Source organism: Etheostoma cragini, chromosome 5 (assembly GCF_013103735.1).
Source record: "Etheostoma cragini isolate CJK2018 chromosome 5, CSU_Ecrag_1.0, whole genome shotgun sequence".
Classification (NCBI taxonomy): Eukaryota; Metazoa; Chordata; class Actinopteri; order Perciformes; family Percidae; genus Etheostoma; species Etheostoma cragini.
The window spans coordinates 23835622-23853129 of NC_048411.1; the positions used below are offsets into that span (position 1 = coordinate 23835622).

The 17508-nt window shown below is 41.2% G+C and overlaps 1 protein-coding gene across 3 annotated transcripts in view; it reads right to left on the bottom strand.

Annotated features, from left to right (window-relative positions):
* The window catches only part of ksr2 (kinase suppressor of ras 2), a 107351-nt gene that overhangs the window by 71966 nt on the left and 17877 nt on the right, over nt 1-17508 (bottom strand). For 2 of the 3 annotated variants that reach the window (XM_034871774.1, XM_034871773.1), the window contains exons 4-5: nt 6927-6962; nt 5254-5755 (exon numbers count right to left, since the gene is read on the bottom strand). In XM_034871774.1, coding sequence (XP_034727665.1) covers nt 5254-5755; nt 6927-6962 — 538 coding nt within the window. The remainder of the gene's footprint in view (nt 1-5253; nt 5756-6926; nt 6963-17508) is intronic. The other variant, XM_034871775.1, reaches the window with a different exon arrangement.

Consider the following 17508-nt stretch of genomic DNA (forward strand, 5'->3'; position numbering starts at 1 on the left):
TGCAAGCTGAAAGGAAAACACATTATCTCACAGGCAAATGCATTAAACAAAGAATCACAAAGCTATCAGAAAGAAGATAAGGGTCCGTCGAGGCAGATCAGAGTATTTGCTGAGTTTATACAATAAAAGCGACTGGAAACAATTTTTGGACTTGTGTGGCTGAAGACGATTAAACATTGAAATGGAGGATACTGTGCTTTAGAAAGGCCATTAGGATGGCCCGAAAGCTCTTAATGACAACCTTAGAGACAAAGCACAATGTGGCCAACCTTAATAAATGTTTTGTTAGGCAAGGCAAGGCAAGGATATTTTATTTGTGTAGCACAGTTCAGTAGCAATTCAATTCAAAGTACTTTACATAAAACATCAAAACAGTTAAAAATTTATAATAAATTGAAAGCGGTTAATGCAGAAATGGAGAAAAAAAAATGGAAAAATTAAAAACTGTTAAAAGTATATTAAATACCAAAGTAAACTCACAATGGAGTGAAGGGAATTAACAAAAGGTGTTAAAAAAAAGGCCTTCAGCCTTGATTTAAAAGAGCCTAGATTATGTGCTGACCAACAGTTGACTGGAAGTTTGTTCCAGATATGTGGAGCATAGAAACGGAAGGCAGCTTTCTCTTTTTTGTTGCGACATTGGAGATGGCAAGCAGACCTGTCCTGGATGATCTTAAAGATCTCTGTGGTTCATAGTTTACTAGCAGATTTGAAAGGTAAATTGGTCCTAAACAGTTTAATGATTCATTAACCAACAGGGGTATTTTGAAATCTATTCTTTGGTGTACAGGAAGCCTGTGTAAGGACTTCAGATATTTCCAACAGATATTTGCGTACACTGGAATGAGTGTTTGAACAAAAAAGCGACCCCACCTCCTCTTTTTTTAACTCTATTTTCACTCATAAATCTGAAGCCGGGGGGAGGGGGGGGGGGGGGGGGGGGGGGGGGGGGGGGGGGGGGGGGGGGCTGACTCAATTAGAACAGCAGCCCTGCTATTCTTATCCAGCCAAGTTTCAGTTAAAAACATTTTTAAAAATCAAGATTGTGTTGAACAAGAAAAATCATTGATTTAAAATGATTTCCCTGTTAAAAATCTATTTTTAGTGTTTAGAATATTATCTGCCTCTTTTTTTGTGGCCGGCTGTAGCTGACGGGGAATGAGTGCTAAATTGAATATGTTAGCAGTTGAGTGTGTCTTATTGTATTGCTGCTTCACCACTTTGTGTGGTCTGTGTCTAATAATAACTGGAATGGATATAGCTGTTTTGTGGACTAGTAGAAGAGGAGGAGGTTATGGAAGAGTGCATCTGGGAATTGTGTTTTTGGGATGTGAACCGTCAGTTATTCCTCTGTGTTCGCAGGCCATGCTGCATATTTCCACATAGCATCTGGCCGACCCGTGCGTTAGGATGAATTGTATTCCTGCTAAACAGAGAGCCACGTTCCCAAAACATATTTCAAATTGTCAATGAACCCTACGATGTAAAGGCTTCAGTCAGTCTGAAGACAGGTGTTAGCAGAGGCTGACGAGTCTGCTAAAAAGGTATTTTCCGCGACCTAGCTTTGTGCATTTACTTTCACGGTAGGACATGTCATTGTGTTCACAGTGGACCACGATGTGCTTGATTGATGTTAGAAATTAGGATATCAGGTCCACTACTTTAGCATGAATGTCTGCAACCTCAGCTCTTGGATGGCAGTGTGTGATAGTATTGAAGAATCGCATGCGTTGGGAGAATGAGTCATTAATAATTATTGTGGTTAGGGGGAAAGTGGACAAAGAGGTAGGGAATATGGCGGGAGCTCCAGCAATCCCAGTCCTCGGCCACGATCCAGGACCGCCAGCCGCCAGCTCCGTTAAGGCGTCAAAGCGATTTCATAGGCTGACGGTTGGAGACAATGTAGAAGGCGATGGAGCCTTATTTGAAGCCCTTTTATGCCTGCTAACCACCTCAGTTCAGAACCTCTTGATGTTCCGTGTAGACCAGGATGATGGGCACTGCTGGTAGACAGATGGATCCCTGGAGGGCCACCGTGAGAAATGAAAACCAGAGTGACTGTTTGTGAGCCACGTCCAAGCAGGTGGTTAGTAAAGCATCCTTGTTTTTTTGGTCCTCTGAAAGCCTACGAGTCTCTATTTTGAAATCTGCAATTTCTTTGTTTGTGCTTTTGAATAAAGATGAAATCTTGCGGGGAAGTGGGAACTCGCCGAGTGTTGGAGTAGTCGTGGAGCTAGCGAGTTAGTGCTAGCGAGTTAGCGCTAGCGTAGCAGCCTAGCTAGTCCTAACTTGTCCAAGGTGTTTTTTTTAGCAACTCATCTCTTATAAACATTTGTAGTTCTTCCGTCCATTAAAAAATGTTAAAGACATCAAAATCCACAATGTAGTCCACATAAACGCTGTAAAAAGCTTTTTTTGTACGCAACATACACTGTCACGTATTTTTCACTCTCACAACAACAACATGAGGGTATTAAGGCTCAAAACATTGAATATTACCTATTTTACCCTATTTTACCCTATTTTAAAATCCAACTTGCTTTGATTATCAGTTAACGATGTAATTTCTTCAGTTTTCACACTTACAGTAAAATGTCAGTTATCTATCAGTGCCCAAACCAAACCTCCATTTCCATTTAACATGGTATGCTGGGCATTCTTGCACATTTAGCTAAATAGTCTTTGTGCCGTATTATGCAGTGATAATGAGCTATTAGGGCATATCTCAGGGAAAAATATGTGTCTTGGGGTCAGAGGGTAATCCCTAGTTATTGTGTCCTGGCCACAGTGTCAGGCAATTAAGCCAGAGAAAGTGAGGACCTAAGGAGCATTGTGAGCTAATTAAAATCATGAGGATGGTAATAGGGAGAAATATGGGTTGTATGGGGGGGACCAGGTTTCCAAGAAAGCCATCCATTAAAGGGAGAAATAGCCTTATGTGTGATATTTTAGTTTGTTTTAGGGTTTGGGGTTTGCTATGATGAAATGTTTGCATGTTGTTTTTTATCCAAGAAAGGCAAGGAATCTAGATCACAATGGAGGATTCAAACTTCAGGTATTTAATCTTACGTCAAGGGAAAAAAAACAGAAACCAACTTTGCAATGAAGCCAATAACCTTGCGCATACAGATACAAAACACACAATGACAAGTGCCTCATGCCAGAACTGAACCACCAACTTGATGCCTGCCAGCACCATCCTCCAACCAATTATGATGTATTAGGAGAGGTACTTGGCTATCAGAGAAGCCAACAGATCTACCCTGTCTCAATGAGCTGCAACATTTCCAGGCACACACAGACATTGATTAGAGGGGCTTACAGCCTGCGGTCTATCAGCGCTCAGGGACCGGTAATCAATTCCCTAATGCCATTTGAGCCTATTCACTGTAGCTATGATCCAGTCCAATGTTCAGATACAGATGCACACACCCACGTGCACGGACATGTGTGGATGTAGTCCTGTCGGCAACCAAGCACCCACCAAATATAACCCAGATGGCCATCGTAAAAGCAGAGGACAACTCCCAAATATTAACTTACCAAGTGTAGCAGTGATAGGGCACTGTCACCTAATGGCATTATCAAAATGGGAGCAGCTCTCCTGAGGCAGACTCTGGTTCCTGATTACCTAGCAGTGGTGGGCCCTGTTCATGGTCAAATCTGATCAGCATAGCACCAGACACAGGCATGGCTGGTCAGGAACTCAGCCCAGAGGCCCCTTGTCCTTATCTCTACCGACAGGCTGTTGATTCTTTATGGGCAATGTTGTCCTCCCAGGAATTAATCTGATCGGGCTCTGGTGGTTGATTATGTTCTAATAAATCTGAAAGGCTGAAAGGAAAGGTGGGGACCTAACTTCCTTTCTGTGCTACTTGGATCAGATGGAATAATTTTGTGAGACCTTGTACAGATCAGGGAGAGCGAGGACTGAATCTGTGAGTATTCGCTTCAGGCAGGCGATTTACTGTAATTGACTGACCAGTAACAACTTGGAATATTGTCTCTAAGAAACTTTATAAACAAGATAATTGACAGTCAAACAAATGTGTGCAATAAGAACCACATAGCCTCAGTCCTAACGTACAATAAATGGCATAATTCTGTTGCTGCTTCTATGTCATCTTTGGTCTAAGCCTACATACATACATATACTATATACTAATGATGTGCTCGCTAATAATATTAACAAAATTTTAACTAATGGGATACTTTGCTGATTTTAATCCAGACCTGTGTTATCTTTGTGTAGGCAGTGTGTTTACATAAACAGTGTGTGGCTTCCCTCCGTGGCACCAGTGCATGGGTCTCGGAGCAACCGAGGTCTGTGGATCTTAGTGGACCTCCATGGTGTATTTCACCTCATCCGGCAAATCTCGGCAGCTCCATTCTTCCGCACATACTTTAATGGACTTCTATTTGTAATGGAGTGTTTTTATAACATGACATTGCTAGTTTTGTAAAAGCAAAGGATTTGAATACTTCCTCCCCTGATTATATTCCTATAATTGTTGTTTTTTTCTAAGGGGGGTGCGCTAAAATTATAACAAAAGACAAAAAGAGAGCATCATTGCGAAACAATAATCGTTTTATCTTGATTATTTTGTTTTCACAAGTGTTGGAAGCTAAAATTGTAATTTAAAATAAGATTTGAAAAATCGCCCAGCACTACTGATCAATGAATCCATGATGTGATTCTTCCAAAGAAACTGACATATATATTTAACAAGTGTGTGGAGCTTCTATATCAAACATAATATATGTACGTGCTAAATTAACCAACATGACCGAAGAGTTTGTAAGGATCAAAACTAATCATTTTTTTTGTTTTCAAACTAATAATTATAATTACAGATGTAAACACACCTTTGAAAGCATCAGAATACATTAATCATGGTGGCCAGATAGCTCAGTGGTAGAGCTGCCGTCCATGTATAAAGGTTTATTCCTCTACGCAGGGGGCCCGGGTCTGACTCTGACCTGCGGCCCTTTGCTGCATGTCATTCCCCACTTTCATATCTTTAGCTGTCTGGTAAAAAAGTAAAGGCCAAAAATGACCACAAAATATCTTTAAAAAAAGAATCAATTAATAACTTCAGACCTGTTGATCAATTTGAGAGTGAAGGCAGTTTCAGATCCTCGCTTAGAATGTTGTTGGTGATTTGACCTTTATGTTTGCATGGTTTGGGCTATTTAGTAAACACAGAGAACCAACTGTTTGTCATCAAAAATCCAGAAGGGTATACAACTTACTTTGGTGTCTGTGTGTCATCCAAGCGGTTCCCCAGCTGGAACTCGTGGGACTTGCTGCGGTGCAGTGCGGTGAAGCCTGGCAGCAGATGGATGAGCTTGCGGCTAGGTGGAGGTGGCGTGCCCGGGGCCTTCACTTTGTTTCTACGCCGCATGGGGGGAGTGCCAGGCGGCGTCATGGTGTTGACCACTAAGGGAGTCCGAGGAGGTGTGTGGCCAAAATGCCTCTGGCGGGGTGAAGGGGGCAGGGAGCGATGACCATAGTCCAAGGGAGGGAAGAACCCTGTGGCCGGGCTGTCAACGGTCAGTCGATCAGCATATAAAGGGGGGGCCAGGGCCTGGGGGCTGTGGCACATGTGCTGGTTGAACTTAGACTGGACTTTGGGGCTTTGGGAAAGCTGAAAGCGGATCCACTGACTGACCTCTGGCTGGCACACCGGAGTGTTTTCTTTGCCCGATTCAGAGGTGGGCCACTGGATGGACCAGTCCTGTTTCTCCTGGCTCCCTGTTAAAAGAGGACAGAGATAGGAACTCATTTAACGCCACCATAACACCTGGTTGTGACAAACTGTATACAATGCATGTTCACACTTACAAAAGAACATATAGTCTGTTCTTGTTTATCTGTAGTGTAGTATCTAGCCTTGAAAAAAAATATTTAGTTTAATTTGTCCACGTTTCAAAATCTCTGTCTGCAAGCTTTCTGCCTCAAAACCTATACAATGGAGGTAAATGGGTTAAGATAACTTTTTGATTAATCTATTGATAAAGAATTCCATACAAAAAAATAAAACTGCAACATTTGTCCCTGTTACTCTGGATAATCCATAGACCTCAAAGTTTCATTGGAACAAACTTTCTACTGAAGAATTATATATATTGTATTTTATAGGTTTTCCTCTTAATTATTGATTGACCTTAATTTGTTCATTTTTTAATTATTGACTTTTTTAATTAATTGCATTATTATATGCTCTGTAGCACTTTGAGATTGCTGAAGTACAATACAAATAAAATGTATTATTATTATCATTATTATTATTATTATTATTATTATTAATTAGTCACTATGAAAACGTGTCCTTATGTGTTGCTGTTGAATTTAACAGATTTTCAGCAATTAAAGTATATCCATTGTGGAAATGTCAGAGGGTGATGTATCAAAACCTGGGCAAATAAAACCCAAAATATCTTCATGTCTAGATACCACTTGTGGTGAGTTTATATAATTTGGGTGAAATCTTTTTGGTGTAATATGGTGTATCAAATGAACTCAAGTGGTTCTTGTCATGCACTTAATACTAAAACATCCATTAGCCCTATACTTCTCAATTGCAGCAGTAAGAGTAATGCTGGCAGCAGGCAGACATTTACGGCCATCAAATGTGCTCAATTTGGAAATGAAGAATTAACTCCGCTGTTATCAGTGCAGTGTTGTTCAAAGATGATGATGTTGAGCAGATTAATCATGAGTTGATGGAGCAAGAAAGTGAGAAAAATGGAAGAGTGTACCAAACACAGCAGGTCAAAGGCAAAGCTGCATGAGTCATAACACAAGCTGACTTCTACCAAAACTAAACTTTCTGCTTGATGAGAAACAGAAAGCAACGGAGGCAAAATAATTTAAGGTGAGCTGCCAAAATGAGTGTTTTTGAGCTCAGATGACAATACTTTACCTCCATTACTGTGCAATGTATCCTCCTCAAGTTGTTCTTCAGAAAGAAAAAGAAAAAAGAATGTGGTTATCGATCTTGCAGAGACACAGCTGAAAGTGTCTGTAACATCCTACGTGTCTTCCATCTGCGGGTATGCATAGCCAAAAGGCTCTTCAGCAAAACAAAACATAACCCTCGTAGAATTGATCGTGGGTACATCTCAGCAGATGCAGTATCTCATACATAACTCTGGGCAAAATTTACCTCAGCCTTCAAAAACTGCTATTGACCGCCAAGCTAAATTTGAAGCACAATGTCTGTCAGTAACACTGCACTTTTTGTTTGTTTTTAGTTTTGTGTCATTATATTTCTTCCCTGCGACATTGTCTCTGTGGAACTATAAGCATCAATAACACAAACTTCAAACACAATATTAACACCAGCAACATCAAATGAACCACGAAAACATCTCACATAAAAGGTCCCGGTGGATTGCAAAACTTGATGGAAATAAAGCCTGCAGCCTTTCCTATTTGGTAATGTTATGAAGAAGAAGCAGCGAAACACGCCGAGTTGTGGGAAAAGACGGGTGCACAGACACAAGGGACGTAATATGCAGGGACTTTCAAGGGTCTCATTTTCTTTTTTTAAATATTCTTTAGTCATCTTGACGGAGTTTCTTACATTGCTTATAAAAAGCCCAAAAAATACTTTTTAAGTTAAGTTGTCAATCACCAAAGGTTATGTTTATCGCTACAGAAACATAGAAAAACATTTTGTTTTAACAGAAACAGGGGTGCAGTTTATGTCCTGCGGCTTGGAGGGTGTATGTATGTATATTTGTATATATACAAATATATACATACATATATACATATACATATATATATATATATATATATATATATATATATATATATATATATATATATATATATATATATATATATATATATATATATATATTTATACAGTATTTGTATATATGTATATATACACAAATACATATGAAACTTAGGGAGATAACATTCAATCATGAAGCTTAAAATTCTTTTGCACGTATTGCAAATAGCAAACAATAGCTAGAGAAAAACACTTTGTAGAAAGATGATGATAATAATTTGGGCTGTTAAAAACTAAAAGAATATTTTTTGTATTAACAAGTGGTTACTCGATAATTGGTATATGGAATGGAAAGGGCTTGCACGTGAATTAGCATCAGAAACAATTACATATAAACCTATAGAGTGTCCTCCACCGATCTTACACACATATTGGGAAAAACTACTTTATATTCTTTTCTTTCTTTTTTTTATTTGTATAAGGCCTTTGCAGCTCCAGAGAGATGTGTGCGATAGGTGTGTGAGTCACAAAGAAGTGAGCTGAACAGAACTCTGTAGCCCGCTCCTCATCTCTGCCTGAGGCTAGTGGCTCAAGGCTGCATTAGCCACTACTAGCATAACACATCCCAACTCTGAACACTTAATGATCAGCAGTTGAGTTGTACTGCAGGTTTTGACAAGGAAGAAGAATGCATGGAATAAAAAAGACAGTATATCTGATTCTTCTGAATTGATTTAAATCCCTTGCCTTGACTTGGCTGGGACCCAGAGAGTCGCTGGTTCAAGTCCCCACACTGCCCAATTACAGAGTGTTGACTGGTAGCTGGAGAGGTGCCAGTTTGCCTGTGAGACAGCCCCCTCACTCTGACCTCTGACATCTCTCTGTACGTAAAACATGTGTATAGATCCTGATTGTGTATGTGTGTAATTGGGGGGTCGTGTCTGTATGTGAATATATATACACACTATATATATATATATATATATATATATATATATATATATATATATATATATATATATATATATATATATATATATATATATATATATATATATATACATATATATACACACACAAAGGCCCCTTGCGGGATTAATAAATCATACTTACGTCCATGTACAGTGATATAAACACAAGAATTAGTGGCTAATCCTACTTTGTGGCTCTACAGTTTTACCAATGACACATTCACCAAACATGAAGAAAACAAAATGTCAAAGACACAACATCACAGTGAATATAATGATGTTAATCCTTAGTTCCTGCTCTCTGGTTGTTATGTTACTCCTTAGTTCCTGCTCTCTGGTTGTTTTTCTAACAAGTGAACCTGGTGTTGATTTGGTTTGTCATGGAAACTTGCTGGGTCTCACTAATGGGAAAACTTGAGAGCTCACATTTGAAGACATGTACACAAATTAATATTTTACATTGACAAAGGTTCCAGAAATACAGATCACATTTGTAACGATTGATTAGCCTCCGGAATATATATACCCTGTTGACGGTCATTCACATCAGAAGGGTCCCTTGAGTGGAGCTGTTGCTGCTGTTCTGCCCCTTTGTGGGGATGTCTGAGGACCACACTTACACTTGTGCACCCACATTAATAAGAGACCCACATCTCAACCCTAAAAACCCCTTCAGAAAGACATCAACATGTAGAGAGGACGAGTGGGCCCAAAAGACCGCTCATTTACAAAAGTGAGGGGGTTGCTCAATCAAGCCTCCTTAATTAGCAGCAATAAAACCACAACAGGTCACTCACGAATGTAAAAGTTCAGCTTGACCCATGAATGACTGCAACTAATCAACAGCCACTAAGAGTTCACACCAACAGACAGGAAACTGAAAGCTGAGGCTGAAGCTTGGCAGGTATAGAGGTGCTTAGTCTGCGGCAACAAAAGTACAGGATAAAGCCTGAAATCTGACTTTGCCCCTCCTCTTTTGCTTTCTGCGTGTTACCGTTTGTCAAATTGCTCCGTTCCTACGGAAAACAAAAACCACATTCTTTGAGCTATCGAGCTGAATGCAGAAAATGGCAAGTTTTGACAAAAATTTGGACCGTGCAACAAGACCCTCCTGCTTGATTCTTTTGGTGAATGTTGTAAAGATTTACAAAGAATTGGTTTACCAGATTTACTATCTTAAAGCGACGTGCTGGCATGTTTGCACACCAATTATTATTTTCCAAGCATGGCCTATCGTCTGCAGTTAGTTTGCAAATAACATTAAACACAGAGAAATTACGTGTAAATACCATCATTTTGGTTGTGTCCCCCTCATAATACTGGACGAACAGGTGAGAACCCTGCAGTTAAGGGGGATAGCTGCAGGACAACATAAAGACACTGACAGAAAATGTTGGCTAGACAGTTCTCCATCGCATACATTTGCTAGATCGAGAGCCATCCGGCAAATGCCAACGTTTTGGGACCAATTGGTGGGTATTGCTGTGGACAAAGTAAGTTGTAGCAATACACTGGTAATGCCAAATTATGTTTAACGATGTGTAAATCAAATGCAAATAGCTTACCTTACTGTATTTTGTTTAATTCACTTCAATTCATATTTTACGTGGCATTTCCTTTTGCATGGAATTAATCATCCAGAGCTCGCCTTCCTACTGTACGTACAAATGTTCCACCAAAACAAGTTCCTTCCCATGACAATTTTGCAGAGGCACCACCACTGCATCTGGAGCTTAATTCTGCCCGAGACACTTGTGATTGGTTTAAAGAATTGCAAACCAGCCAGAGTGTTTTTTCTCCTATCCTAGAATGTATGTGTGGTGTAGCCAGACCTTAGTGAGACTAAGAGGTGCTTAATACCTGACATATGAGGTGCCAATTTGTATTGTCCATTTAAAAATTAGCACCTTGCAAAATCTAACAAGAAGAAGTTTTTGCAAATGGTGACCAACCACCTTTGATTTAAAAAAGCTTCCTTTCTGTAATTATATTCTTGCACAAGGCAGCCTTCCTTTAAAAATGCTTTTGACAGTGCTTATCAAGCTGATTCCCAAGTGAAATTCTGTTTGCAGGAGAAGCAATGAACTTGAATCCCCCTCATAAAACTGTTCATCAAGCTCACCAGTATCTTAGCAACTGCTTTAGCAAAATAGTAACAAGACTTGACTTGATGAATTTCCTTTTTTACATCATCTCACCTAAGCACACAGCCTGAGCATAACACCTTTGACAACTGGGATTTCAGTTAATTTGTGCGGCTTGTGCTAGTTAAAGATTAAGCTTAAGAAGTTACTTTTTATGTAGAGCTTTAATAAAGGTCTTGTAGTTTATCACAACTTGTAGAACACATTTCAACAGAGCTGTAGCCTGCTGATATAAAGTCTTGACTCTATTAGTATCTGTGAATGCACTCCTACTGCAGCTGAATTCACATTACAATGTTGCTTTCCTTTTACTTTATTGCTACATTTCTTCAAGATGCATTTATATTTAAACTGTATCGTAGTGCAAAATTATCATAAAAAATACACAAGTTTCATTTTAAACTGTACAAGAAATGATGATGCTTTGAGCCAGCAATCAATGACACATTCTCCAGCATGAATTTCCTAATAGACCAATCTTTACTCCCATGTATTGGCAAATGCTGTTCGCTTTATTGTATGACTTCAGATGTGATTTTTGGAGCCACATCATCATCAGTCTTCCATTCTCTCCTCTCACTTTAATAACCCTGCATCTCCACATCAACTGTCAAACCAAACAATACACCTGAAGCCTTTAGCTTTTCCTCTGCTGTAATTAATGCAAATGGCACACCCCAACACCATTAATGGGGCAATCTTAAAATGCGGTGAGGCTTTGAAAAAGGCAGATAGCAGACTCGTAATTGGACTAATTACCTTGAGGTGTGTTGCTTCTTTGGGCTAAATGGCAGTAAAATGCCACCAGGACAAAAGCTGGTTTATCTTACTGCCACTGTAAACAGGATTTGGCGTGTAGGGCAATGGCTGCGTTCAATAGATGTCCCTTTTTTAATCTTGACACTTTTAAGATGAGGGTTTGTGGACGTTCTTGCAGTGTAACAAATGGGCCTCAAAGTTAGACTCTGCTAATTAGTTAACAGCTAATGAGGACCACCCTGGGAAGAGGGGTGTTGGGGGTTCGGTCAATGCTTCTTTTGGTCGCTTTCCTTCCCTGTTGCATCTGCTCTTTTCTTCTCAACATGACGTTTCTTCTTCACCTCCTGTGGTCATAGGCTCTTTCTCACCCTAATTGTCTCTTATTCTCTTATTTCATTTTCCGTCTTCCCCCACATGCCTCCTTCACTTTATTTTCCTCTACTCCAATCACCACTCTTCCATATCCTGTGCCTCCCTCTCCTCTCCCCTTCTTCATGTCTTTTTTTTTCCTGATGACATTTTAAGCTAATTAGGTGTTTGCACGCATTTGAAGATGTCTTAAGGCTGGGCATGCGGACGTTCCTTTTAGCTATCAAAGATTACAGTGGAAAGGCACCAAGGAGACCTGTCGTGCTGAGTAAGATCAACACTATTATCCTGATCACCAGGAATAACTCATGTTCAAGAAATTGTCCATGTACAAATGATTGAATGAGTATGTTTCTGAGGACTTGTCTAGAGGGACGGGCTGGATAATGTGTGTATATTGCGGCACACAGGACAGACCGGCTGCCTCCGAATAGTGTGACTCATCCACATCACAATCCCAAGAGCCAGTAGTGAAAAATTCTATTAACTTGCATTAGTTTCCTTCCTCCACAGTTACAGTGCAACATACATTCACTTATTATGTTCTCTATTTCTCTGTGATGTTATGTGATGTATAAACTGCCAAGACTGTAAAATGTATGAATGTCCATGTCTACCAAATTTCACATCATTCTTGATGACTCATCAACTGGAACAACATATGTAGCATAAATCTGTACATCCTTTAAAAATATAATTCTTTAAAAAGGCTCAAGATGTAAGAACATCCTCTGTTTCTTGCTTAGCAGTGTATAAGTACCGACTGCTTTCTTGAGGATGTGCAACCCTTAAAAAGAATAGTTAATAGATTCTATGAGTATAGGCACAGATATACGGTTATCGCTATTGGGTTTAATCCCTTTGCGCTTGCGCAGTCGTGAAGATTTTCTTTCCCGCCCTTGCGATCAGCACAATGCTGTATATTACATGAGCAGACCCATTGTTCAGCTCCCAGCATAAGCATTTTCTACAGCTAATGTTATTGGAGCAGGTGGCCCAAATCTTCTAGGGCTGGGCTTATACTTGTAGAATCTGGCGTTACAATACATAACTATCATTCCATTTTGTATGGCTTTGCTATTGGGTTAGGGCGAAGCTGATGTAGTCAATGCCACTAGCGGCACAGGGTCCACAAGCAGAACATAGACTAATTTCTTCCCAAATGCACTGACAGGTGATGGTATCAGATAATATGCTATTTTGATTAAAAAAAACTGCCATGATAATTAATTGGCCTAAAACTGATTGTGAGGGACAATTAATGAGTGGGAGTGCATGATTAGTGATAATTGTATTATGATTTAACAATTATGGGACACCTGCATTCCTCTAAGCCACCCAGTGCAGCAGGGATGAGGACAGCAGGCAACACACATGCAACGGCTCATCATTTGTCTTTGAGTGTGGATAGGACCGAGAGGGTCATGGACTGCTCGGACATATCACCTAGATAGATCCGGATGAATGGTCATGGAGATGCCAAGGAAGCCACAGCACAGATGTTGGCTACTGTCATGCCTCTGAAAAGGGCCGCAGACGCTGACAGTGCCCTTGTAGAATGCGCTTGGACGCCCTGTAGGGCTCCAACCCTTCCGAAGTGATAAGCCTGGGTGATAGCCTCGCACAGCCAGTGAGGCAGAAGCTGTTTTGAAAGGGACGCTCCACAACAGCTGTTGTGTTTGCCTGATGTCTGCCATGGGTAGAACGTACTGGGATAAAGAGTGCATTGAACACAATGGTGAAAAGCTTCCTCCGTGTTGTTGTCATGAGGCAGGGGGGAAAACCCCTTGAAGGAAAACAACCTCAAGCAAAAAGCTCAAATAGAACTTTCGGTGTGAATGAAGGGTTTGGCTGTAAGATGGCTGCGCTCCCATCACCTCTAACTCCCAATTTCCACAGGATGTGTAACGGCTGCCGATCCGCTCCGGAACGGCATCAGAGCCACTAGGTTTCCATTAAAGTCATGGTATGTATTTTCACGGACTGCGGAACAGCTGCATCCCAGCTCCGGCAATCTGCAGCCCTTCGGAGTAGTTAAGCAGAGCTTCCATTATTGCCAGACGCCGCAGAGCTCCGCAGCAATTCAGCACAAAGCAGATCTTTGCGGGACAGGAGGTCGAGCACAAAAACAAATAAAACATCTGGTTAATTTTCAAAAGAAAATAAACGGTGCTTATGGCGGATCATATTTCCCCAAAGTAAACCTTAACAACACACCAGAGAGTGTATCCCTCTCTATTCCACTGGATGGAAACAAAATGTTGTTTGTTTTGTGGTTCTATTCTACATTAATTTGAGAGATCTCGTGGCTCCTCAAGAGCTGTCAGTCATGGTCGTAGCCATTCCGCAACAAATCTGGACTTGGTGGGTATTAACGTAACAGCAGAGCACGGAGCTGTCACGCAGCGGAGCCAGTCCGCAGACGTTAAGCATCCTATGGAAATTGGGGGTAATGGAGTGGCAGGACATTGAAACTGACCATGGGGCTCAAACGTTTGGGCACCCCAGGTAAAAATGTGTATCAATGTGCATTAAGAAGCCAAGAAAAGATGGAAAATTCTCCAAAAGCCATCAAATGACAGATTAGACATTTGTATAATATGTCACAAAAAGTTAGATTTTATTTCTTTCATTTGCACTTTCAAAATAACAGAAAACAAAAAAATGGCATCTGCAAAAGTTTGGGCACTCTTCAGAGTTAATACCTTGTACTGCCCCCTTTGGCAAGTATCACAGCTTAGAAAGAGTCTTTGAATTCTTGTTTGAGGTATCTTCACCCATTCTTCCTTCCCAAAGTCTCCCAGTTCTTTGAGATTTCTGGGCTGTTTGTCACGCACTGCTCTTTTAATGTCTATTTATAGATTTTCAAATATGTTGGGGTCAGGTGATTGTAAAGGCAATGAGAGTTGGCACACCTATGTGTGTGCGTTGTTTATTGACATGGCCAGCAAGGAGCGTAAAGCCCATTTAGCCGCCGAGGGAGACGTGTGATCTTGTTGCCCAGCCCATGGTAGGGCTATGTCAGAAGGGCTGACGGTCGCCGCAGTGTGGGGTGGGAGCTGCCACTGGGTCAGCGTCTTCCTCATCCCGCTGGAATAGTCTGGGAGAGAAGGATGCCCGTTTGGCACCGCTCATTGTGAGTGAACTGAGCCTCCATAGCTGCTCCAGTTCCTCGGCCGCCTGATGAAAGTGGGACGTTGCTGTCTGTATGAGGGGCCCAAATATTCCTTTGGGAGCTAAGGGCCGTACAGGTGGTTGCGTTTGACCTTCTTGGGTAGCTGCGACATGTGGAGCCAGATTTTGCGCTGGTGACGATGGCGGTCATAGCTTTGCCAATCTCCGTGGCTAGCTCTGGGGAAGTGCCTCCGGAGTGGTGGAACTCGTTTGGACAGCGGCACCTGGCCGTACCACTTAAGAGGCCACGAGCAGGGGCTGGAGCCTCAGCCAAGAGCGCGATGTCTGGCAGATCTAGGAAGAGCCCTAGAGGTGGAAGGTAGAGCCGCCTGTGGCAGCGGGGAAGACCAACAAAGCGGTGCCCCTGGCCGTTCCAAAGACGGGGAGAGACGCAGTGGGTCTCCCCAAGCCGGCGTGAGCGGCACGGAGGCAGGATTCACAGCAGGGGTGGGGAGCCGTTGGCAAAAGAGATGCAACGGGGAAGGAAGATCTTCACGACTGCGCAAGCGCGAAGGGATAATCCCAATAGCAATAGCCTTAGAGGGCGAAGCCTACCCCAAATAGAACACATGCACGTCTTCTACTCTTGCATGTGTACTTACTGACACACAGTTACTTGCAAAATCCCACAGACAGATATGCTAATGTGGCAATGTTATAAAGCTATGACATATCTCCCTTTCTAAGCTCCATCTGGTTAAGAATATGAAGAAAGTTGCCGCACAGCATGTATTTCTCTGGGCCGAAAGTGCCCTTCTCCGCTCTGTGGGGTGGTGGTGTTGCTGTGGTGCATTCACACAGCTTAGCCAGCCCTCTGTTAAGAGAGCCCATTAGTGGCTCTATGTCACCAGACCCTCCTTTTGAGAGCCAGAGAAGGAAAGGGGTGGGAGAATGAGGGGAGGGAAGTATGTTTGAGGCAATGGGAAAAGAAAAGAAACTAACAAGCAGGATGACAGAAAAAGGTAGAAAAGTTTAGACAGTGAAGAAATGAAACAAACAAAGTGAAAGACACTAACAGCCTAAACCTTCAAGGTAAATTCTGAAAGTAGCTGCTGGCAGTTTTTTGTCAATACAAGATGTAACCCTTGAAAGTACCAGTGCATACCTTACATACTAGCTTTTTTACAGAGCTTTCAACCACAATATAACACTTTGTACATGTGGTCGTATATGTGATCCTAACCCATATTTCAAAGATGTTTTTTTGGGGTAAGATATAAATTGTCTTCATGATCTTTAACCCATTTCCAATCTATGCTGGTCAATGCTGTGACTTTTACATTCAATAATACTACAACAGTTATAACTTGGGAGGAATTATTACATATAATCTGTAACAATCTGTTTGACTTCAAAGTTTGCAGTGTGTTTTCAGCAGGCCGTGCTTTGTACGGCACAAAAAAGGAGTTTTTTTTCTTAATATGCACCTATTGCATGTCCTATTAAACTCTGATTGAACTAGCAATTAATTCATCCATAAATATATGAAAAGTACAGCACTACCATTCCATCCACCAATGCTGATTACATAACATAGTAAATAAATATCCATAAAATGAAAGCGTAGCAACTCTGATTATGATATTTAATAATGTAAGGAACACTATAAAGGTCAAAGACCATGGACAGCAACTGAATGGGTCACGGGGGAAAAATTGGGAAGGCCATTCACATCTGACCGGCTTTTAACAGAAACCGCCTGACCCTGAGTGATTTATTTTGTCAAGCCACTGTTTCTTGAATAAAAGATGAAGCTTCATAAAGGGCATAATGTAGTGCTGTACTAGCACTGCAATATTTTTAAGTCACGCAAATTTGCGAATAGGCATTTGCATCGCACTATTCACGTCCTTCGTGCCGCTGCCTCGAACTGATGTCTATTTGCGTTTTTGCATCGACATAGTATGTAATCGTGCCAGCGAATTTGGGTACGCACTCCTCGGAGTGAACGCACCATTAGGCGGCTAAAAAGTAGTTAATCATCAATCAGCAAATTCAACACCTGCTACAGGAAAGAGCTATTGTTAACCAAATCATTCTTACAGTGTTTCTCTATTTCAGGCCAGTAGTGAGAGGCCAATGGGTTGGGGGCTTTGGGCAGAAGACAGTAAGCAGTAAGAACAAATCTCTTCCATCCCAGCTTATCATGTTAAGAAGCAATAAGCCTGTGCTTTAGTTTTAGCTGGAAGGCTGGTCATAGCTACGTTTTGCCCCTGGATGTGAAGGAGGGTCTGGGACTCTTGCAATTAAGCATTAGGATACAAAGGTCAAGAGTATACATCAATATACACACACATATACATATACATATATATATACACACACATATACATATATATATAT